This window comes from Anser brachyrhynchus (assembly GCF_964034855.1).
Source record: "Anser brachyrhynchus genome assembly, chromosome: 5".
Classification (NCBI taxonomy): domain Eukaryota; kingdom Metazoa; phylum Chordata; class Aves; order Anseriformes; family Anatidae; genus Anser; species Anser brachyrhynchus.
In genome coordinates this window covers 45,053,603-45,077,983 of record NC_137699.1, presented here as the reverse complement: position 1 = coordinate 45,077,983, position 24,381 = coordinate 45,053,603, and the positions used below count along the sequence as shown (strand labels likewise).

Genomic DNA, 24,381 nt, shown 5'->3' with positions numbered 1-24,381 from the left:
TCTGCTGCAGCCTAAAAAGCGCACAGTGCCTGACTATCCAAGGAGTGTTACTGAGTAGTGAAATCTGCTTGGCATCTGGCCATCCATGGCAATCCACTTTCCAGGTGGTCCCTTGCTAGGAAATGAATGAAGTAATGCAGACAAAAAGAATCAACCTGAACTTTCTCCTTCCCAAATGTAAGCTGAACTCCAGAGCTTTTCAGAAGCTGGAAACTGTTCAGTCACACTTAGCTTGTCTGCTTTGCAGCTGCCTCAGCATGTACAGGTTCCAGCTGAGACCAATGGAGAATCACTGAAATGCTGTCAGGAATGCAGATCCAGGAGACTTTCTGTCCTGACCTGAAGTTCAGAAACTATCAGGAGAGCTCCTGTTCTCAGGAGATTTTCATTCTTCTTTGGAGGCCAAAAAGGTTATGAAGGAACAGCCAGCCTTCAATGTACTTGTATGAACGTAGTTTACAAGCTATTGAAGTAGGCAGCTGCTGCAGGCAGAGTTCTTGTTCCTCCAGCTGAAACAAAATAAGGCTGCTCCTGGCTGAAAAAGGAGTTGCTTTTTCTCTGCTGGAGGTTTTTCCCTCTGTTTCTGTATCTTCGCATTGTGATACATAATAAGGGAAATAAGAGGATAATAATTGATTTTGTTTTCCCCATCAAATATCATCTAAAAATGCCTTGACTATCACAAAATTAATTAGAAGTTTTCAGTTTGGACAGGGAGTCCTTGGTGTGGCATCTGCGGATGTGCTTGCTCTAGGCTGCCCATGCACACAGCCTCGATGCAGAGAGGCAGAAGTTAGTTACACCATATGCAGTTCCAGTAACCGCACTCCTCCACGTGGATTTACAGAGGATAATACTGCCGATGCTATTTATATTTATTCTTTGCTCGGGAATTGTTTGCCACTTGCTTTGATGACTTGCTAATGTTTCACGCTGTAGCATGCTGTGCAGGAGGAAGAGATAAAATAAAATACGCAGGTTCAGTTGTTGCCGTATGTTTAAGCTGTAAAACCACTGCTGGCATTCCTGATCCGCCAGAGATCCCTGGAAAATGACAACAACGAAGGACATCGTGCATTTCTGCGCTCACGTTGTTGTTACTTTTGGGGGACCCAGAAGGATGCCAGTTCCAGGCATGGAACTATTAACCTGTTTGGTGCTCGTGATCTGGATTTTTCAAGTCCTGTAACAAGTGCTGAGGCTTGTCTGCAAGCAAATAGTCCCCGGTGGCTTTCACCACAGCTAACCTGCTCCAACCTGGCGCCTGAAATCTGTGTCTGCTGCCTCCCCCATCTAGAGAGGACACCCCTGATCCCCGGTATGGCAGCCCTGCCTCCTCTGCTTGGCGGGTGGAGGCCAAGCAGGGGTTAACATCTCTTACTCTTCATTAACCTCTGTGCGTGGCCTGTGGGCTGCAGCAGCCCCCGTGGTGGCCCTGCCACCAGCCTGGGTGCCGCTGCCTCGGCATTCACCCCGCTGCTATAGCAACAGGTTGGAAATTCTTCTGTCCGGCCATCCATCCATCCCGCCTCCCTTCACAAACGTCTGCTCTGCAGACAGCTTTATTGTCTGCCCGCCGGTCTCTTCCCATGAGCTCCCGGCCAAGCGGCTTCTTCCCGAGGACAAAAGGCCCGGCACAAAGAAGGGACTGAACAGGACTAAGTTTAAAGGGAAATAAAAAAAAAAATCCTTAAGTTACGTTTTAACTATAAGGGAGAGAGGAGGAAAATAATTCTGGCTTCTCCTAAATGATGGTTTCTGAAGGAGGAGAGGGGGCATAATTAGGTTTTGCTGGGATTCGGTAATTGCTTCCTGATGCCTCATGAAACTCTTTACAAGGAGCCTGGCTCGCCCACAGCGCTCTGTGGCACCGTCCTTCCCCCAGCAAGGTCAGGCTGCTGCCATCCGACAGCTGCTCGGATCCTATGGTCAAAGAGTTGGGTTTCAGCCCGCTTTAGGGGTGATCCAATTTTCATATCCCAAATGATGGGCTGCGTTGATGCTAAGGCACGGTTCTGTTCGTGTCGAGGTCAGAGGGGTCAGCCACGGGTTTAGCCACATGCCAGGTACGTATCTTGTTTTCCAAGGCCGCCCCCTTATGTTGTGGTGCACAGATGATGGGGAAATTTAGGGGGGAGGATAGTGCTGAGTTAGTAAATACAGGATTTAATCTTCCAAGCTGTCAGCATTTCTAGAGCACTGAAATTCTGGTTCAAGTAAACACACTCCCGTCCAGTACAACCTCTTTGCCTGTCCCAAGCAGAAACACGCTTTCATGAAGCCACAACAAGGGCAGAATTCTCCTCCATGGTTTCAAGTGGTCAGAAACACATTCCTTAACAAATCCTTTGAGAAATACCATTTCACCTTTCTGTAAGGTGCATCTCCTTGTCCACGGGACCAGGCTGTTTGTTTCCGCCGTTTGTCCTCAGTGTGACCTAGGTGTGTGGCTGGAGCCTGCCAACTGCAGCCCCTGGGGAGATGCAGCCCAGATTACAAATTACGTCATCTTCCTAAACCCAGTAGATGTTTTTTCTCCACTTGTTAACCTAGTGGAAGGCAGCTGATGGTATGTTTTCATCTGACCTCTATTTCTGGCACCTTACCCGTACCATATCCAAGTAAGCCAGTGGGCAAAAAAGAAATTCCCTCCCCCCCCATTTCCATGTAAAAAAAAAAAACAACAATTCAGCATTATCTTTATGAAGAAAAAAAAAATCCCCTTTTCCTTAGCAGTGCTCAACTTATTTCTTAAAACATTAAAATATGACACTCACTGGCAGTCATTCTTGTCCATAGCAGTGTTGCTCTTTTTGGTGCAACCAGGCAGTGCCACAGCTTAACAGAGAGCTGCTGCAGGGTGCTTTCATTATGTGTTAAGTGTCTGTTGGGCATTCATTTTTTGAATGCCTATTTGATTTTTTTTATAGGAATAAATTGCTAATTATTTTTCAGTTTATAGTCTGTGTACCTTTCTTTTCACGCTCAGTAGTTAAAGTCCTCTTATCATCCCATTATCCCGCGTTTCTCGTCTCTCTAATCACTGTTGTTTCCTTCTGGCAGACCTCAACTCGTTCAGGGCTCTTCTGCAAAATCTCACATGGCTTCAGAAAGCCGTGCTTTGTTTAGAGGGCACAGCAGCTGTGGGGCCCCTTTTGTTTTCCTTCCCATCCGTCACTTTCTGTGCTCAGTCCTTGTCTCTCACTGGCCACCAAATCAGCTATGCAGCACTGGAGGGACTTTCCGCTTTGCCTGATAAAGACAGTAAGGTTTCCCATCGCGTTCTCCTTTTTTTTTTTTTTTCCTCATTTTGTCCTATACCCTGAAGACCTGCTAGGTCTCTTCCATATTTCAAGAATGCAGTAGTTTCTTTCCACTGAGCTTCCTGTGGTATACTGAGTACAGAAACTGCCCTGACGCTGTCAGAGCCATGTTCCATCCAGCCTCTGTACCCTGCCTGATTCCTAGTAACTACTGCTCCAGGACAAATTTTCAGTATTCCTTGTTTGTCACCTTCAAAGCTGACAGTTTGTTCTCTCATATACGTGTTTGTGTGTGTGTGTGTATACACACATACGGTGTGGGGCTCGCTTCTCATACCTTACTGAGATGGCGAGCATTTCAGGCCTCCTGTTTACTTCTCCACAGGATTATTTCAATGTTTTCTGCCCTTTGTTTCTATCTTGCAAAGAAAAAGAGGTGACTTGGCTAAGCCAGAGCTGAATTCCCCTCCCTCTGCACCCCCATCAAAAGAATGCGGAGCATCATTTGGGAAAGAAAGAGGACATACAGCTTCGGCTACAGGCTGCACAGTGTGTGAGGGGCTGGGGGGAGGGAAGCTAAGACTTAACTGTAAGACAAGAAATCATCAGAGCTGGTAAGTTGTGCAGGACTAGCATAAGGGAATTGGGGCCTTTTCTAGCGTGTGTTTTACCCATGGGCAGAGCTGTAGCTTGGAGGGAAGATGCCTGCTAGAGATGGGAAGATGGGAAGTTAAAATTCATGCAGAGAGGAAGGAAGTGTGGGTTTCCTTTTCACTTCTCACCACAGAGTGCTGCAATAACATTATGGGCCACTTCTTTCCCTTCTGCTTGCTTGGGTCTCTTTTGGTCAGACTCTCTCCTTTAACAGAAAGGCCCAAGCCTTTCTCTTCACTGGACTCATACCAGCATGGCCCGAGGGAGGGTGGAAGGACTGGCTTGTTGGATCATCGCTGTTTGGTGCTTCTGTGGCGTGACCCTAAATACCCCATGTACTGTGGTGGCTTCTCACACACAAAAGGGAAAAACAAAACTTCAGATGACATAAGAAAGATAATAGCCCAGTACTGGATTCTGTTAATTTCCTGCAATTGTGAGTAGCTGCACAACAGCTGGGCCTTTACAGTGGGAGCCTGGGCTGAAGGAAAAGGCCGTGCTAAGGGAGTCCCAGACCTGGACCAGGTGAGTGTGTAAAGGGGGGAATGGCCTCATCAATCAGAGCAGTACGTCTCAAAACCAGCCATTCCCTCCTAATAGCCTCCTGGAGTGGTCGGCAGCTGCCTCGAGGTTGGAGATGAAGTGTTGATTGTATCACGGGATGGTAACAGGACTCTAAAACTGAGTCCTGCCTTACACCAGGAGCAGTTAACTAACATATATTTAGATGAACGTGCTGACTTGTTTCCTGTATCTTCTGTCATCCTTGGGAATCCTTGCATTATGCATATATGAAGGGTGAGCTGGATCAGCTCCATTTGTTTCCAGAGTTGGCTGAGGTTGTCTTCGTGTGGTTGTCAGCCTGGCAGGGCAGACGTGAACTGTGGTTGCTGATACAACCATGCTGTTAGAAATACTTTCCAAGGCAGCCCTTGTAATAACACTATAAATTTTCTGGATGGACAAAAAATGAGAGTGAGTCTTTTAAGTGTCACACACAGTAAAGGAGGGTAAAGTTGGGTTACCACAAGTGGGAATATTTCTTCTTCTTGTGGCCTGTCTCCCTAAAACATTCGTGCTCAGCATATATCCAAAACACATCTTTAAAGGTCTCAGGAGGTGAAAATTGTCTCTGCAGAGGCCCTACTCAACCCTGCAACTGCTTCAGCAAGAAGCAAGCTTATTAAAAATTCTGGGGACAAACTTGTAGTTTATTTCTGAAATAAAGTGGTACCTATCTGACTGTAACAAGCACATTTCAGTAACTAATACAGCAAGAATTTGCTTTCCAAGTCTCTGTACTGCTTGGAAACTTGAGGGTTTCTCTCAGTATTTTCACTCAATGCAAAGCTTTTCTTGTTGGGGATCTCTGAGCAGCTCCATAGGCCCTACTTTTGTCATCCCAATTTCTGTCTCAGCAAATATTTAGGTCTTTCAGGCACACAGTTTAAAAGAGCAGATGTGAACAGTCCTTGTGCCCTTACCACCACAGGGTGAGGAGCAGCCACATGCTCACCTCACAATCCTGGAAAAGTTCCCAAATCTCTTCCTATTTTATAAATGTTCTCCAGCCGCCTGACCACTTGATCTTAGTGTCTTAGGCCTTTCTTTGTCCTGCTCCTTGCTGTCTACCCAAAGCAAAATCAGGCAGGAAATTGGTTGGTTGGTTTGTTTGTTTTTCTAACAAAAAGATAGGGATATTTTATGTATTTTGTTGCTGTGTAATAACATGTCTGCCAGAACATAATTTCTACTGTTCCAAAATTCTGCAAGGCAGATGCTTTCAAAAATGACTAAATTTTAAATCACTAATTCATATGATAATTTCCAAATTATCACCATCAAGACCCAATAAAAGGTATTCTTTCTAATTGTGATCAATTTTTCCCCAGTTAATATTAGGTCAGTCTTGGCAGAGGGAGCCATGCCATATACTCTCTCCCCTTCAAACAAATAGCATTTGTCATGCTGAGAGTGTATCTCAGGAGAGTGTATTGCTGACTGGTACTAGAGTCCATTTTGGCTTACCTCCCATATTTTTGGTGGAATACTTCTTGCTTGTAAGTACTGTGGGCAGTGCTCTGCTTCTCAGCCTCAGGGAGGAACAAAAGTAGGAAGCAAATTTCTCCTTTCAGTTCACAGACAGTCCTGTACTTAAGCATCCCGCCTTTGGTCCCAAAGCCATATACTTACTGCAGCTTCTCCACCTTTCTATTTGCTTACATCCAGATACACCTACTTGCACGCAGTAGGTATATCTGTGCACAAGTAGCCAGTGCACAAGGAAATGCTTTGGCATGGCATGCATGAGTTCAGTTTTGCTCAGCCATGGGCTATAGCTTCTACTGTCTCCAGTTATCTTATTCCCTAAAGGAATTCCCTTGCTTATTCAATTTATCCTGCAAGGTACCTAGAAAGCCCACAAGCTTTAATATGATTTATGATCTATTCATTAAAGAAACTTGACAATGGCCAGTAACACTTTCCATTATACTAATATTTTTGCTTTGCCAGCGAGAGAAAACTTGCAGAACAGAAGGCATAAATTGCTTATTGAAGGTCACTTGGACAATCACATAGTTAGATTGCCACCTAGGCCTTTTGCAGCCCATCCCTGTATCATATCCTTTGCATCATGCTGCTTCTCACGCACCTGTAATTATCACCATTTGTTGAGGGCGGAGGTGTTGCTTTGGTAGATCCTCAGTGACATCTACATGGATCAGGCATTACAGACAGATCAGGCTGTTTCCTCACACTATTTCCAGCTAGTCTCCTTCAGTCCTTTCTGTTAAGTGGCAAAAATCCCTCTTGGAATTAAAAACAAACAAACAAACTAAAAACCTGCACATGACTTTGCTATAGCTGCTATGACATTTGCAATGAGCACCTCATATGTTAATTCATAAAACTGCACTGTAGCCTGGAGGTCCTGCATGCTTTCAGTCAGGAAGGACTGGCAAAGCTGCCTACCTGCACATAGTTATATGTCCTTCTCTGTACTTTAAAACAGACAAACAAAAAAAAAATGTTTGCATAAATTAGAGGGGGAAAAATACTAGCATAAGCTTCAGGCAGAAGTAGAGCACTGTTAACTTCCCAAACTTACATGTATCAGCTATGTTGCTGTGGATATAGATGAGACCAGAGTGTGCTGCTTTGCAATCAGAGGTTATGTTGCTTAATGGAACCCCGTTTATGGAATAAATCTGTCTTTGCAGTTAATCAGGTAACTAAATTATTAAAACACATGGCTGAAGTTTAAGTTTACACAGAGCCTTACATTAGCAATTGGGAAACGTGTCTTTTTTTCTTTTTTTTTTTAATAATAACAGCAGTGGCATAATTTGTAAATCATTTTGATATTGCTCAGAGTAGCAGCAGTGTATAAACATGAGATTACCTCTTGCCCGGATAACCAGAGATATGTAGACAAATCTGGCAGACAGAGTCTGAGCTGCTGACTTGATATAATATAAAACTCGATCCTGGGAAATGCCTTGGGTGCAGGAATCAGGAAGTTAGTGCTACTATTTTTAAATGTTGTGGGGAGCCAAAAGCATTGGGCAATAATGCGTTCTGAAGATGTAAAATACAAATGTCTGGTTTTTCTCCTCTTTGCCCCTTCATTTTTTTCTCTGCAGTTAAGAGATTGAAATCTTTGTATGTAAATACAAATTTTACTTTTGTACCATTTTATATCAGTCATTAAACAAAACATATCCCTTCCCTCCCTGATTTACATTGTCCTGCCTCCTCCAAAATGATGTGCAGATTTGGACATCACTGTTCATTTTTGTAAGCAGTGAATTGAGCACTGGTACAGGTTTATTTGACTATGTACTGACCTTTTTTTGCAAGAGAATCAGCACTGTACTGGGCAGATACCTGGCTTCAGTGATACAGGAACTGCCCAGCTAGACACCAGAGGTCAGCCAGCTATTTCATACTGACTACTAAGTTGTCCTCAACTGGTGTTACCATCTGTGGATGCTACCAGGACAGTTTCTGAACAGATGGACTGGCAGTAGCAAACCTGTTTCAGACATCTAGTGCACATAATGGTCTCCTACCTCTGATTTTCCTAAGGGTATGGAAACATTTATTGTATATATTCAACAGAAGCACTCAGACACCCACGTTTATACAATAATGCAACTGTTTTTTGGTCCCATAACTTAATAAATGAGACAGTGTGTTGCACTGTAGTCAGAGGTTATGTTGTGTAGTGGGACACCAAACTCTGAGAGGATCCATCAGCTGGCACATTTCTGCTTGCAGTCTGCCACTGCAAATATCAGGCTTATCTTGCATGGTACTATCTCAAGCTCTGAAGACGGAATGTAAGAGGTTTGCAGACCTTTGCATTTTGTTACCAGTCCATCACATATTGCATGTAAAAATACAACACAATGGTGTGCCTTATTGTCTGCATACAAGAGACTTACATAACTGCTCTTTGGAAAGAGAGCTTGTTCGACACACGCTGCCATCAGCTCCTGCAACATCGAGTGGGATTGTCTTTGCATTTTTAGGACTGGCTACCAATTTGTTCTGCTTAACAAATATCACAAACTTCCTGAAACTTCTTGGGCTACCAGTAGCTTTCTTTTTCCTTATTAGCACTCAGAGTATTGCTCCACAAGCTCCATGTTCTCACTCAGTACCAGTTGCACTACTGAAGTGTATGCACTGCTGAGATTGAACTCAGAGAGGGAAGTAGACCTCTGTGGGTAGAAGCAAAGTCCAAAGTACGCTTAGAGGCAAACTGTCGTCAATTATCTTAGCCAACACACTTTGAAAGGAACTGCTTTTTAAAAATGTCATGCCTGTGTCTTCCGTGGTTCTCATTTGTTCCTTTTTCTTCTTTTGGATTAAAAAAAAAAAAGCGTAAAGTAATTCATTCTTCTCCAGAAAACCTGTCATTCTCAGATTGATGCCTCTGTTGGACCACATTTGGCTTTGTATTTCCCAGTTCTGCTCTGTCCCCTCATATACATTTGGCTAGGCTTTGTTCAGCCTAGTCCAACTGGGAGCCTAAGTATTCCACTGGTAGCAATAATGGCTAAGACTGGGGTGTAGTCATAGTCTTGGTAACCTCTGGACTGAGCACACCTTGCTGAGAACAAAGCTAGATGACAGAGTGGTAAAAATATGCAAGTCGCATCCGTGCTGTGTCTTCAAGGGTGGAAATGAAGTTTCTTTGTAATAGTTCATGAATCATGCATGTATGCTTAGTTGCTAATGTGTTTACTTTATGAGTATATTGTGTTTGTTTAATAGAAATAAGTTCTAAGGAAAAACAAATTTATTTATTTTTTAAATGTTCTTTCCACCACTTATCTAAGATCTGTTCATAACTTGGCTCAAATGATTCCTAGTCATAAATCCATGGTATTATGCCACATATATATCGTGAACTCTGTGAACAGACGTTGACTTGTCTAAATCTTGTAAAGATCTTAAAGACTTCCTCTAATTATATTAGTCTTAATGTACCACCTTCTGGCCAGCTAATGGAAGCACATGAACTGATCTTCAGGAAAAGCGTGTGCTTTCCAGATCTGTGGCTCTCAGAAGGGTTTAAATGAAACAGCTTTCTTTTCTGGAAGAGTTTTTGGGCCCATTCCCTACCACTGTTTCACATGTGGAAGAGAAGAGCTCCGCTTTCTCTGCAAAGTAGCCTTTTTTACTGAAGGAAAAAAAAAAAAAAAAGCAAAGAAACCTGCTTCACAGTGATAAATAATTCATTTTCCTAAAGTAAGTAACGTCTTCTAGCTATCTCTAGAAAGTTTTGTTCCCTTTTAGAATTCTTTATTGCTGCTAACTAGTTTGAGATAGCCGATAGTCATCTGTGATTTTATGAGGCAAATTGTAGCTAAATTAGTTGCATTGCTCTCATCTCCCTGATAACATTTAATTTAAGGAACTTTCAAATATGTTTAGCTTTCTAATACCAGAAAATTCTTCCACTACAGTATTATCTTCTTCTTCCCACAGTCTTGAGAGCGACTGATAGAGGCCCTATAGGGACTGGGCAGTGACAGTTTCATCAGGCTTTGATGAAATAGCTAGTGTTCTTCTCATATATCCAGGAGGCAAAAGGCTTGGATATGAACTTCAGCCAGGATTTTAAACTCTTAATCAATAAACATATAAATGTGTTGGCAAAAGCTGTAATAATGATAAATAATGTTTACGTGAAGCTTTAATGTTGCTAATGTTTATTGAGATTGCAATAAAGATTTAAAATCTTTTGTAGATGGTCTCTAACTGCAGTTGTTTGTGCTGTGTTGTGTAAGGAAGGAAGAACAATGCAAAGCAAGGAAAACTTTTCAGAGAAGTTGGGTGCTCGCTTGAAATGAATTCAGTTCATGAACGATAATATATACTTTTTTTTTTAATTTCTTCAAAGCGTTAGGCCCTTTTGCCACCTCTGTCTTCTACTTTCACATTTTTCCTCTAGTGAATCCCAAAAGTTAAAGCTAATAAACAATTTAAATTAGTAAGAATTTTCCTTGGTAATGTAAATGCTTATAGTGAGTATCTATATCTACTTTTTATTCCTTTGTAGGAAGGAACTGACCTGGTACCTTGTTTGAGAAGAAATACCAATATATCTTTAGGATCAGAGTTAATACTTAAGTGTTTTACAGTTTTTCAGAATCTTTGGCGTGACCCACCATTTTAGAAACTAAATCCCAAAGTTTAAAAAGTCATCATGTAATTCCTACCTGACGTGAAGATCTAACAGTTTCCTCAAGACACTAACAACCTTATCCGTGACCTGCATGAACTATGTCTAATTTGGAATCTACTGTTGAAGTGATAAATGTATTATTTGGAGACTTCATCTTTCCTCTGCTTGCTGTGGCCTCAGGCACACAGGCAATTTTATTTCACAACTACACATCTTATTTTTGGTGCAATGTTTTGGTGATTTCTCGATAAGTTATGGTTTATTGTACACTACATGTAATTCTTTCTAAGAGTGTTAGTACAAATTCTAAGTGTTTTCAGACTAAAACCTGAACAGTATATTTGGAAAACACATTTTCTAACTATAGCTATCTGCCGTAGGTATCTAATATACCAGTTTTGTGCACTAGGTGTGTTAGAGATACTTGGTTTTGTTTTAAGACTACACAGATCCATTCTGGTTATCTAATTTACTGAGTAGTACAGGCTGCAGGCTGCTTTGTAAGAAACTTTTACAAAGCTCCAGTGATACCTGAGGGCAGGTGGCATACCTGAGAGATCTGTAGAAGGAAAAGTGGAATTAACTGTACATAGATTTTGAGTTGCTGAAATATTGTTCCAGTTATTCTGTACCATGTCTGAAATGTTTGAGCTTTGTTTCATAAGTCAGAGTTTAACTACTCGATAAATATAACACAATGAAAATATTGAGTATTGTTAAATTAAATCGTGCCAGAAAGTTCTAAGTTGTAAACTAATTTTGTTACCTTGAACATTTTCAGTACTCAAGGTATAATGACAGGGTGCTGATTGAATTTCAAGCTTAATGAATTTCTTCAATTGAGTGAAGACAAGCAGAGGAAAGGAAAACAAGTGAGACAAAAAAGGCCCTCAGGTAGCGTCACGCACAGCTGGTTGCAGTGAAGCTTCCAGCTGCAACTACCACTGTTCTATGGGTAGTCTGATATTAGATAGACCCAACAGCTACGTCAGGCTCAGCTGCTGGGAAGATGTTCTCTTCCCTCTCTAAGTAGCAAGAGCCGGTGTCAGCGGAGGAGACACGAGGCAAATAATTCAAAGGCAATGAAGCACAGCAAGCACCAGTGCCTGAAGTGCAGTATTCCTACCTTCCCATAAATCTGTAAGTTTCTGTAGATATAGAATAATAAGGAAATGTCGAAGTATCAACAAAGTCCATAAAAGCAATGCTGACTTCTTGGGTCCTGTAGGGTGGCACATGGAAGATGGTCCTTTTCAGCAGCTTCCTTGCAGTATGAGGGCTGGTGCAATCCAGCTGTGAGAGGCTGAATCATAATCTGCTTGTATTTCATCTTCAGTTTAGTATCTGCGTGATGGCTTACATTTAAAATGAAATATAGCAATTCTTATAAAGATTAGAGACTCATGGGGCTGAATTAATTGAGCAGAGATGAAATTCATTGTATTTTAAATAGAGCTGGAAGCTCTGTGACATAGCTTCTTTGTAACTTCAGATGATTTAACTTCTTTTAATGATTAAACTTCTTCTAAGACTTGTGATGAATTTGCAATAGTTAACCGAGCAAGAGGAATCATATTTAAGTAGTCATTAACCCACTGCTGGGAACAAACCGTTTAGTACTTGAGATTAGAACTGCTGCAGATTTGGGATAGAATGACACTAGGTTTAATCAGGCCATCAATTTACATGGCCTACATTTAGATACCCAAGTTCAAACAGATGTAGTGATAGAATATGACAGAGTATGGTGAACTGAAAAGTTATCTATGGATGAATCCATTCAACATCATCTGAGTAGCCTGTTGGGTGGGAGGAGGAAGAATAAGAAAGGGAACCATAGAGAGCAGGTCTGTGACTTGGGTCTTTCATCTTGCACCTGCTGGTTACTCGGTCTGTGATCATTTTGAAACACTTCTTAGCTATGCTGTAAAGTATCAAGTTAAAAACATGACTTTTAATTGACAGTTTAACAAACTGAAGAACCAGATTGCTGTGAAATTTTGTATGTGGTGTGTTCAGCAGCAGCAGTAGAGGGCACGGAGTAGAGGGCAGTAGAGGGCACTCATCTCTTCCACACATCAGATCTTGCAGAGACATCTTCCACACATCAGATCTTGCAGAGACACCCAAAATCTGCAGAAACATTTACAAAACATCCCATCCAGCCTGTTGGGTGTTGGTGCTCAAAGGGTTCAAGGCTTTCTGACCCCTCCCCGTAGTCCTAACCCGTGAAGGGGTGATTGCCTCTTCTCCTGCCTCCAAAGTCTATTGTGTATCTCTTGGACAGTGTCCTGCAAGCTGGGAGAGAACATTTCTAAGTACTCCCTGAATGTTACCATGTGCTGATTGATAGCATAGTTACACAGGAAACATATGGAGGTAATAACTGTTATTCTCACAGGGATATCGTATCCTCTGGGCAAATCAACAGGTAGTAACTTCCCTTTGACAAGACACCTTTGGTGCTTTGGGTTGCAGATTCTTACAGATAAATTCCATGGTGCTTTTGTACCGTAGCCTTGTTTAGTGACATTGCTAGAGAAATTTAGACTGATGGCTGCAGCAGTAACACATTTGACTCTCTGCCATTTGCAGAGCTGTGATAAACAGGAAAGCTTGCTAAAGCAGGCCTAGGTTCATAGTGTGTGCCAAACTTGAAACACTTCACAAGTGCATAGAAAAAACAGAAATATCTGATGAACCAATTTATAGGTTTATAACGTATGTGGTATTTGCACACTTACGCTGTGTGAGGTAAGCGTAGTCATTTCAGACAAAATTTGGCATGACAGGTGCTTTATTTAGATTTTAGAAAAAACTTGCGTGAACCTTTTCAGGACATAAACTACCCATTTTTAATTGTCTTGAGATATTAGACAGGAGTTTAATGATTGCATATTGGAAGAACTGGGACTTTTCCTTCTAGACTAAAATTGTGACATGCCCAATAGTGTCTGGAAGTCCTAGAAATGTGCTGGGTACTGTAGTATCTCCCAGATTCTGTTTCTCTGCACTTTCTGCTTTTCTATCATTGCTTAGGATACAGAGATTGCAGTTTTTGCAATTGGCATCCTCTTGGCCTGGCTGATCTTTAAAGGCCAACTCTGAAGTGCTGTCTGCTGTATACGACTGCCTTTGTTTGCATTATTTCCCAGCAAGAGTCCTAGAATAGATTGAGCTATGCCAACAGAAAACTTAGAAATGCTTACCTTGTTTGAGGGTGTCATCTCCATTAACAAAGAGCATACCCATTGGAAGCGGTGACCGTACTGAGGGCATGCCTGTGCTGCGGACTGAAGTGTTAAATAGAGCTATCTCAGTTACACGTAAATTAATTTATTCAGGTAACAGAAATAGGCACACCATGAAGCTCCAAGCTAATTTCTGTCAAGAGGCAGAATAGACAAGTACTTTGAGATTTGAAAATCCAGGAGTTTGCTCAAATCCATTCCTTAAAGTAGTAATTTTATCTGCCTTTGTTTGACACGTCTGTAGTGCCTTCAGATCTTCCTACTTCTGGAGCATGTTTCTCTCACAAATGGTTTGCAAGGTATCAATGTCCTCTAACAGCTGCATGTATGCCTTTGCCCCAGTCATAAGTAAGGTGATACCACCTGGTGATGTGGGCCTCAAAAAAACGAAAAGATGAAGCAATAGAGAGAACCAAAGCCATCTTTCCTTGTAGTCAGTCACAAGAGATTGATCATAGTGAAATGTTTGACATTCATTATAACGTAATACAGTTTTCCAGTTTATGTAATGAAAATGATTAAACATTTTGCTACTGAACACTTGTAAAGCCAACTAAACATTAGGAGGCTTTTGGATGGAAAACAAACAAAAAAAAAATTTGTGATGCTGCTTGGCATTTTATTGCTCTCCAGAAATTTAAGTTTGCAAATTAGTTAATAGTGTCTTAATGATGTTCAGGCATGTATGTAGTAAGGCACAGCCAGTGCTCGTTGGAGGCACCCCATAGGTGAGAGAATGAAGCAGAGACACATAGAAGATGCACACTGGAAAGGGAGATAGATTTCAAAGTCATTTGCTTAGGAAAGCAAAATCGGTCAATCAAGAAGGAAAAAACACAAGCTCTGTTTTGGTCACTTCTTCCTTTTTTTTTTTTTTTTTTTTAATGCAGATCTAACCCTTCTTAGTTAGGAGCCACTCTCTGGGTGCAAGACTGTTTGCACTCTGTCAGCAAGCCATCTTCTTGATTTATTTTCTAGGAAGGAATTTTAAGAATACTTAAGAAAGCAGAGCAGTAAAACAATGAGCTTAGCTGGTCATCTGAGGAATTGCTTTCTGAAGTGCCCTCTCACAGAACTACTGGTGTGTGGCCAGATTGAAGGACATCTGTGCTTTAAACATTATCATCTGTGTTCAGGAACTCATCAAAAGTCAAGATGAGAAAAACCTCAAATCGTTGTCTAAGCCAATGCCTGGCAATGTCAGGATTTTTCACCGTGAGGTAGATAATTTGCCTTCGCAGCAGTGGTTCCACTATTTCTCTTGGGATATACACACTGTTTCATCTAGCCCTCCAAAGAGAGAACTTCGGATGCTTAGCTGCATTAGGATATTATTATTTTTATGTCCCTGCCATTAGTCATATTCTTACAGACAAAGCTAAAAAACTGTCTTTTCTAGAACCACTTCTGTAATCTTCAAATATTTGTAAACCCAACCATATGGCTCTTTGGCAGCAGAAGAGTGTACTTTTGATTTTAGTTTGAGAAAGAAAGATTATTTCAGTTCCCAGATTCGATACTTCCATATACCAATTCAAATAACAGTTTATTGATTTTTCTATAAAATAAAATTATGCAAATGCTTACATTTACAAAACCATCTTCATTTAATGTGGTATTTCTGGGCATCTCAATCAAAACAAACAGCAAAAAAATTATTTTATAAAACTTCTTTGATTTATAAAGAAATGTTTTCAGGTGAATTTTATGTGTTCTTTTATATGGACTCTAAAGAAGGTCTGCTCCTCTGCCTCTCTCAAATTTACCTGAAGTGTTAATACTTCTGTGGAGTTGTACTTGGTTTCTGCAATTCAAAAGTTAAGATACAGGAAAGGGGAAAATTATAACTTCAGGCAGGGAAGAGGTTCTGAATAATTAAAAAAAAAATAAGAATTTCTTAATACTCTTTAGAAACCCTGATGTTGTTAACACAGGACTATTTGAAGTCCAAAAGAAATTAATGTTTTCCCAGAAATACCATAAAAAAACAAGAATGTGACTTTCTTATCACATCCTTCTATTGCTTTTGCTTTGCTTCAGAAAACTACATGCTTGATGACCAAAACACTGGAAAGGCATGAGACATCATAGAAGGTATTGGTGTGGACCTGAGGATCAGAACAACATTAGACTAGTCTTGGTGGCTTTTTCTTAGTATTTTCTGTTGCTCACTTTAGGGTGTGGTTGTGGAGACAATCTTTTTTTTTTTTTTTTCTTTAACCCACAGATCTATTTATAGTCTTGTGGCAAAACGTAATGAATAAAGGACCCAGTGCTACACCCAGTGGTGCAACTAGCAGCAGGGACTACAGCTAGGCATTGTGCAAAGCTAGGAGTGAAAGGACAGAGCTGAGAAGAAAATCTGAGAAACTGAGATAGTGCCACTTCTTGTCCAATACGCTTTCTAATGTATGGATAGTCTGTAGAAGCTATCTGTTCTTGTTATTGCTTTGTTATTATGTGGCTTGAAAAATAAATTGTTTTCATTCTTCTTCATATAAAATTCACAATTATAATAACCCGTAGACTGCTCATTTTGAGGACTACTCTTGATTAATCAGCCCAGTGGGAAGAAAACAGGAAAAAAAAGACTTTAAACTCTGAACTCTGAGAAATGATGGTCGTTTTGGAAAACACCTTATTATTGCTGCAGCTATCTCCTCCAGAAAGAGCTGAGGCTGAAATAGCACAGTATGATGCTGGCTTCTGGGGAGGTGTCTTGGCAGAGCCCAAGACAAGGAGAAAAGTGTAAAGGGTGCCATGTCCTGACAGGGGGTGAGGACAGCTTCCACAATACAAGTCTAAACTGTATCCTAATGTAAGTTTCTAGATCACAGCTTCTCCAAGGGTTTTTACAGAGACATCCAAGGACTGTTAGACTGTTTCCCACTGTGCAAGCCACAAAGCATCTTTGCTGAACACATCTAGGGTAAAAATGCCACCTAGGCATCTTTTATGGTGCCTTCACCATATCCCCATGTGTTTTTGTCATAATAACAAATATGCAGGCAAGCGTGTGGGGATGGAGTGGAGAAGTGCTGTTCCTCAGTGTTCATTCCCTCTTCCCACTAGATTCTTCTCTAAAGCAGAGTACTGGGGACAGAAAGAAAAAAAAATGAACAAGGATGAGAACAAAACAGACAAATGACAGAAAATAGGTGAAGAAAGTCAAAAGTGAAAGTTTAGAGAAGGAAATTTAAAAATACCACTACAACACATGGGCTGTTTCTTTTTTAGGTTATTATGTTGGAATGAGAGCTGAGATACAATCATTGCTGTCATTCCTTCTAAATTTCTTCCTGCTTTCCTTTTCTGTCTTCAACTGTCCATTTAAAAGTGGCTGTATCTATTTCTTTATTAATTATTGCCTGATTCTGCAGAATTTTATCCAAGTCTTTTGACTGTTTTTCTCACCCAGTGTACGAATAGGCCTTTCTTGAGCATGCAAACTATTGTGCAGACTGTGCTTTTCTTTTAGTGGAGAGAACTATCTAACTTCAGAATAATTAGCTGAAATTTCCTCCCCTCCCCTCTTTTTTTAAAGACAATTCCTCATCTCTCCAGGAAGATGAAGAGGTAGATATGGAGGCTGTCAACTGGCAGCTGAACAACACCTCCATGAATGGGCATTCTGCTACCCCAACCACAGTTCGTTTTCCCAGCTGGGTGACTTTTGATGACAATGAAGTCAGTGGTTCACCACAGAATCTTTCTCCCTTGAAAACAGACACTTCACCTGCAGAAACACAGACTCCAGATGTTAACTTTAACCTCACTGCATCCTTTAAGAAAAGGGAACGTCCTAAAAGCACATTGGGTGACCTCTCCAAAATTCAAAAACTCGATCTCTCCTCCTTAACCAAGTTGCCTTCTGTTGAAACACCACCTTGGAGTGCTACTAATCCCTTCCTGGATGAATCTCTTCGGGATGTCCAGCCCTCACCCATCAATCCGTTCAGCTCATTCTTTGAGGAGCGAGACAGGCGTTCCAAAAGCTCTTCTGTCTCCAGTGCTCCAGGCAAAAGCCAAAGAGACTCTCTCATTATTCTCCATCAAGAACCTGATACCATCAGCTTCCAAGAGGCAAACAAAAGCATAACACACACAGATGCTGTAGAGCAGCTGAAGCAACTCCAGATTGGAGATCCAGATCGTGTGAGCAGCCCTACCTTGCCTGATGATGACCCCATGATGCCCTATGATCTGGATGCCACCTTATTTAACCTGGCACCATCTCAGCCAAAGGATGGATGGCCAATGATGCTCAGGATCCCAGAGAAGAAGAATATTATGTCATCCAGGCACTGGGGACCAATATACGTCAAGCTGACTGACAGTGGATATCTACAGCTTTTCTATGAGAAAGGACTGGAGAAACCTTTCCGGGAATTCAAACTGGAAATCAATCATGAGATTTCAGAGCGCAAACTCCAAAACTATGATGAGAATGGAAGGATACACAGCGTGCGGTTGGACCGCACAACCTACAAGGAGAAAAAGAAGTATCAGCCTAAACCAGCCATTGCTCACACAGCAGAGAGAGAGCAAATCATCAAGCTTGGGACTACAGACTATGAAGACTTCCTTAGCTTCATCAGTGCTGTGCAGGACACGCTGATGAACTTGCCAGCCTCATCAACAGATCTGAGCACGGTGGGACTAAACTATCAAGAGGAAGAAATCACTGTTGATGTCAGGGATGAGTTTCATGGCATCTTGGCCAAAGGAGACAGTGTGATTCTCCAGCACAGTGTGCTGACCCATATCTATGTTCTCAGCTTCCTCTCTGGCCTGGCAGAATGCAGACTGGGCCTTAACGATATCCTAGTCAAAGGGAATGAAATAGTTGCAAGGCAGGATATTATGCCTACTACTACCACTAAGTGGATTAAGTTATACAGCTGTCGGTTCCATTCATGTGTGGATGAGGATGTCTTTAATAACTCCCGTATTATCCTGTTCAACCCCTTGGATGCCTGCCGGTTTGAACTGATGCGATTCCGAACTGTCTTTGCTGAGAAAACTTTGCCTTTTACTCTGAGGACAGCAGCCAGCATCAACGGTGCTGAGGTGGAGGTGCAGAGCTGGCTGATGATGTCCACTGGGTTCTCCTCCAACCGTGACCCTTTAACTCAGGTCCCTTGCGAAAATGTGATGATCCGCTACCCCGTGCCCAATGAGTGGGTGAAGAACTTCCGCAGGGAGAGCGTCCTGGGGGAGAAATCTTTGAAAGCCAAGGTGAACAAGGGGGCCAGTTTTGGATCAACCAGCCTGTCTGGTTCTGAGCCGGTCATGAGAGTTACTTTGGGAACCGCCAAATACGAGCATGCCTTTAACTCCATTGTGTGGAGGATAAACCGACTGCCTGACAAAAACTCAGGTGAGTGGTGCACACAATCTCTGCAGGAGTAAGCTTAAAGGAGTTATGTATTTTGGAAGACGGAGTACTGGGTTAACATGCTGAGGTATAAATCATTCTTCGCAGTGTATCAAACAACATCAGTTTGTTGCATATAGCATTTATCTTACCCTTAATTGCAGTAGTTTATACATCCTACAAACATTACTAATGATAAAAACATTTGGGATTTTCCAGATGCAAAAATATGCCTTCTGTCTCTGCTTTTATGAGTACACTATGGGACTTCTGTGTCAAACATTTCTATATGCTTAGCACTGCTGTTGAAAGCAGGGCTCATTCAGGTAACATGCAAAGGCAAGACCCTATGCTATGTGACTGAATGACAGGACCAGATAATTTACTGCAGTGCCAGCACATGTGATTCATTTTCCATGCATTTCCATCCGTTGCATTGCCATTGCCTTGCAAACACGCTGGGCCAGTGCTATGTATTTTGACGCATATACTGCAACTAATCCCTGTAAAGTGTCTAGAGTGAACAATCATAAGAGGACAGAAGGTATTGTGTAACCATTACAAAAAACGTTTTGCAAATGCCAGGTTGTGGCTATGTGTCTGGAATCAGTGCAGACAGGTGAGCACAGCTTAACCCCGAAGAGAAGATAGCAGCATTAAATCCACAAGTCTTTGTATTTCTTGTAACATGTTAATAATTAAACACTCAAGTAGTATGAGCAAGCTACTGTTCCCTTTGGTTGTCCCCACTATTTGTTCATCCTGGGCAATAAAACTAGATAATTCAGGTTTATATTTATGCATAGTGAACTCTACTTCTTGATTTGTCTGATCTAAACTACTTTTTTACTAACCAAGTGTACTTTTTAGTATTAATGCTGTAGTAATGTAGCTGTGTGACTGGGTGGGTTTCTGTGTTTGGTGTTTCCTGAAAGAAAGTTCAGTGTTGCACCAGATCTGCCACTTTCTAAGGACATTTGTTTTCCTGAGTTTAATCTATAGTAGCAAAACATTGATCCAAATCTTCTAATCCTTTGGATCACGTTTCAGCCCAAGGACACCAGGTTGCACTATAGGTTACAAATTTGGAGGGATATCACTGACAGAAGTGAGGGGTCTGTGCTTTCTGTAGTGCAGGGCAGAAGAAGAGAAAGTCTGGGAACCTGAGAAATATTGCAGTGAAAATTTAACCTCAGGCTGTGTAGGAGCAATAACATGCTTGTGAGGAAAATCTCAATGCGCCATCTCTATAAGCTCTGGGAAGGAGATGCTGTGAAAGTGGGACTTCTGTGGCATCTTCTCTCTGTATACTGACTGTATAGACATTACAGCTGGGACAACGAAGCCCTCAGACTTTAACACAACCCGAGAACTCTCCAGGAACAAACCAGGAAAAGAGGCAGAACTCCTGGCTCTGTTGCATCCTACGAGGTGATGCTGCCTTACCCACCACAGCCGGGAGGGAGATGTTTATCTGTGGCTCTCGCTTCCTTGCTGTTGTCTCTCCCAGTGTGAGGCTTGCCGATACATACCCTGGGTCAGGGGGAAACGAAGCAGACTTGGCGCTGCTGTTGGAGGCCTGCCACAGAGCATCTATCCATCAGTGTCACCGCGCAGAATGCAGGGCTGTTAATATTTGTTTACATCCTGAGAGGAAGAGAGTGTCCTCACCCCTCCGGTCAGGCCAGATGTAATTTCAGGGAACGGAAAGGCCTTGCAAGCGCTGTATTGGCCAGGACACACAGGATATGTGAGAGGGAGGGAATCCCAGGGTGATGACAGGACACGCTAAATGTAATTTAAATCCGATCTTGCCTCTCAAGGGCTATTTACATTTCTCAAAGTTCTGCTTGTTCCATAGCTTTCCTTACTTGAAGTAGATGGCAACCAAAGAGGGATGTAAACGGAACCACTCGACACCATTGATTTAGCAGGGAGAACTAGGGAGGTTTATTCCTGTTCCTCGTCAGAGGCACCAGAGCTAAGGAGCTGCTCTGGTGCCTGGCACTCCAGAGCTGGAGGCAGGCAGCTGAGGGGGAAGGCCGCGTGCGGCCACAGTCCCCATCTCCAGCCCGCCTCCAGAGGCCACACGAGCTGTCCGCACGGCCTGGGGCACGTGTGTAGACGTGAAGCCAGTGACACCACCAGCCCTGGCTGTGCCCTACCCTGACTGCTGGTACCACAGCACTGCTGGGGAGGAGAGCGGGTCCCACCAGATGCTCACACTCACATTGCAGCATCCCAGCACCTGACTTGGTAAGAATTATTTCAGTGCTTTCACTGTCTTACCCAAATGTTTTCTCTTTGTGCTTTCTAATGGGATGGGGCCCTTTGCACTCTCGCTATAGGAACTTGTTATCTGCACTGTCTGTATTATTTTGTAGCCAAAATGTCTGCTTATGACGAGAAATGGAAAAGCATATGACAAATGAAGAACTGTGTGTACTCTGACCATGAGTTGACCTAAGAAACAAATGGACTGCATTCTACCAAGCACATTGCTGAAATCCTTTCCAAAATAGCTTGGTAAACTTGATTGCCCTTCTCTTATTCACAATTAATATAATCACAGCAGTTGATAAAGAAAGCCTATTTACAGGCTTTGCAGAGCTTCACTTGCAGCTGGCTGGGCTCCACATGTTGGTATTTTTTTTCAATCCACCAACAGAATGTTAGGAAAACATCCACCCAGCCGCCGATCGTGGGAAAACGCTCTTCGAACGAGGCAGGGCTGTAGCCTCTAAGCTGGGTCTGGATCTGGATATTTGAACTTTGGCCCATCTTGGCTGAGGATCCCAGGCATGCTGCCTGCTACACTTTCTGCAGCAGAGTAATTAAATTCTGTAATGCAAACATGTTGGAACAGCAGAGGATGTTGGAACAGATTCCCTGCAATCACAGTAACCCAAGTGTGTGTACCTGTGAATTACATGATGAGATCCTTGATTGTCAGAATGAAATGCCAGTAGTTCAAGGATGCAAGAGGCTCAAGAGAAAACCAGTCTGGTGATTTCCTCCTGATTTTATTAGAAAAGTGCCTCTGTCTGTTAGAGAAAGAGCACCGAATCAGCCTGTTGAGCAAAGAGAAGGAATACAGAAGTTGTGCATTGTGTGCCTAACACTCAGGACACTGATGAACGCTGATGTGCTCAGTATTTTTGCTAGAGCTGAGCTATAGGTGGAACTTGCTCTCTTAATCAGTTCACTTGGTTGTCTACCACGCTGATTTGTTTTAAATGAATAACTTCCATATTTTTCTGAGTGTTGTGCATGGTCTTTTCTGTTAGTGGGTACTCCTACTGGAAGAAATTAAATTATTGAAAAACTGTGTTATTAAATGAATTGAAAATAAATTCAGATATTCCTTGATATTTGACTTAATTCATCAGAGCAAAGCTAACTATTAGTTGGTTGCCAATGAGTGAATTCTGAACACAGGGGGGTTGAGCCAGAAGTGACTAATTTTTAGTCAACTTCATTATGCAGTGCCAGGCTGCAGTGATTCCCAGGTACGTGCAGTGACACCCCTCTGTCCCATGACAGAGGTTGAAGCGAGCTCAAGAACTGGGCAGAAGCAAAAGCCCTGCAGTGTGGGTGGGCACAATGTTCTCAGTGAGAGGCAGAGCTGCTGCACTGGGGGCTGCTGCTAGCCCGCTTTGACTGGGATCACCTTGAAGGTTGGCTGTGCTTTTTATCCACAAAAAGCATGTGCTCTATGAAGAAGCTGTGAGGTGCTGTCAGAGAGAGGTCCTAGCCCCCTGTAGAACCAGGGCAACTGAGTCAGTGCTCTGCTTAGGATAATTCATCCTGATGAAATGCAGGTAATGGTGTTCTAGTGCTTACAGAACCCAAGTTTTTATATCTGCCTGATACTGCATCCACTCATTCATAATTTGACCGCGGCTGTGATGTTGGGTAATTTCTGCAGTCTCTGCTGGACTGCTGTTGGATTTGATGCACGGACAGAAGTTTCTGATGCTTCCAGTTGTGAGGAAACTATCTAGACTGCTTAGAAATACCAAGCTCATTCTAGGTATAGGATTTACACCAGGTTAATTTATTTTTCACAAGCCTACTTTAAAAGTTAGGTGGGATGTTGTGATGCCCAAGCCTTTTCAGAGTGCTCACATCCTGTCAGGATGAGTAATATCTCAAAATCCTGCATCATGCTTTTCAAGCTTCAGCTCAATGAGGCTGACTTTGGGCTAAGCTCTGGATGAGGAGCTGACTTCCTTTCAAAGCCCAGGCTTTCAAGTCTTTCATACGAGATGTTTCCCTGCTCTTCCCATGGGGAGCTTTCAGGCTTTCCCCACCCAGTTCTCTGCCTGCCTTCTTCCTGCCTTGTCTCTCTCCTGTGCACCTTGCTGAGCTGTGTGCATGAGGAAGAACTTTCCTGAGGAGCAAGTAGTCAGAAGTGCTAAAGCCTGTACTAGTGGCAGACAAGGATTCCTCTCCTTTATTTACACAATATTTTATTTACACACACTTACATAGTAGGATGCCTTCAATCAGAAATCCCAAGGTGGCTGTGAATGCTCTCGTCCTCATTCTGCAGGTAGAGAAACTGAGGCACAGAACTTAAATGACTTGCTCAAGAGTTTAGGGAGTTGAGAGCAGTCAGACATAAAACTGACCTAGCTTGACTAGCAGTCTCTATTTTAATTTTTAAACATCACTGTTGTCAGCAAAACAAAGGGAAAAATATAATAGCAAAAATAATCAGTTACTGATGGCAGAGCTAAACATGATTACTTTCTCACCTTTTCATCTTTAATGATTAGCCATCTTGTGGTAGGTTAGAATAAAGAATAAGCAGTTATTTCCAAGCTGTGCACAAATTAGCTTTTTGAACCTGGGAAAGTGATTTAGTTTTATCCAGTATGTTTTCTTTCCCAATAAATGAGGATAACAATTTCAAAAAATAAACATGAAATATCTGCCAAATCCACCTTTACTTCCTATCAATCCATGGCATTTTAGAAGGATGTGCCACAATGTGCTGGGGGAACCAGAAGAAGGGTAATACCTTTTCCTACACTGCTTGATTTACGTCTTGAATTTTCACCAACTGAAAGCAAACTAGACTGATTGGCAGTCACTTTAGTGGTTTATTTTGTTTAATTGGTCTGGAAACTC

General features: G+C 42.1%; 1 protein-coding gene across 2 annotated transcripts in view; it reads left to right on the top strand.

Moving 5' to 3' along the window:
* The window catches only part of STON2 (stonin 2), a 77,293-nt gene that overhangs the window by 46,800 nt on the left and 6,112 nt on the right, over nt 1-24,381 (top strand). For both annotated transcript variants that reach the window (XM_080593669.1, XM_080593670.1), the window contains one exon: nt 17,413-19,248. In XM_080593669.1, the coding sequence (XP_080449795.1) occupies nt 17,413-19,248 (1,836 nt within the window). The remainder of the gene's footprint in view (nt 1-17,412; nt 19,249-24,381) is intronic.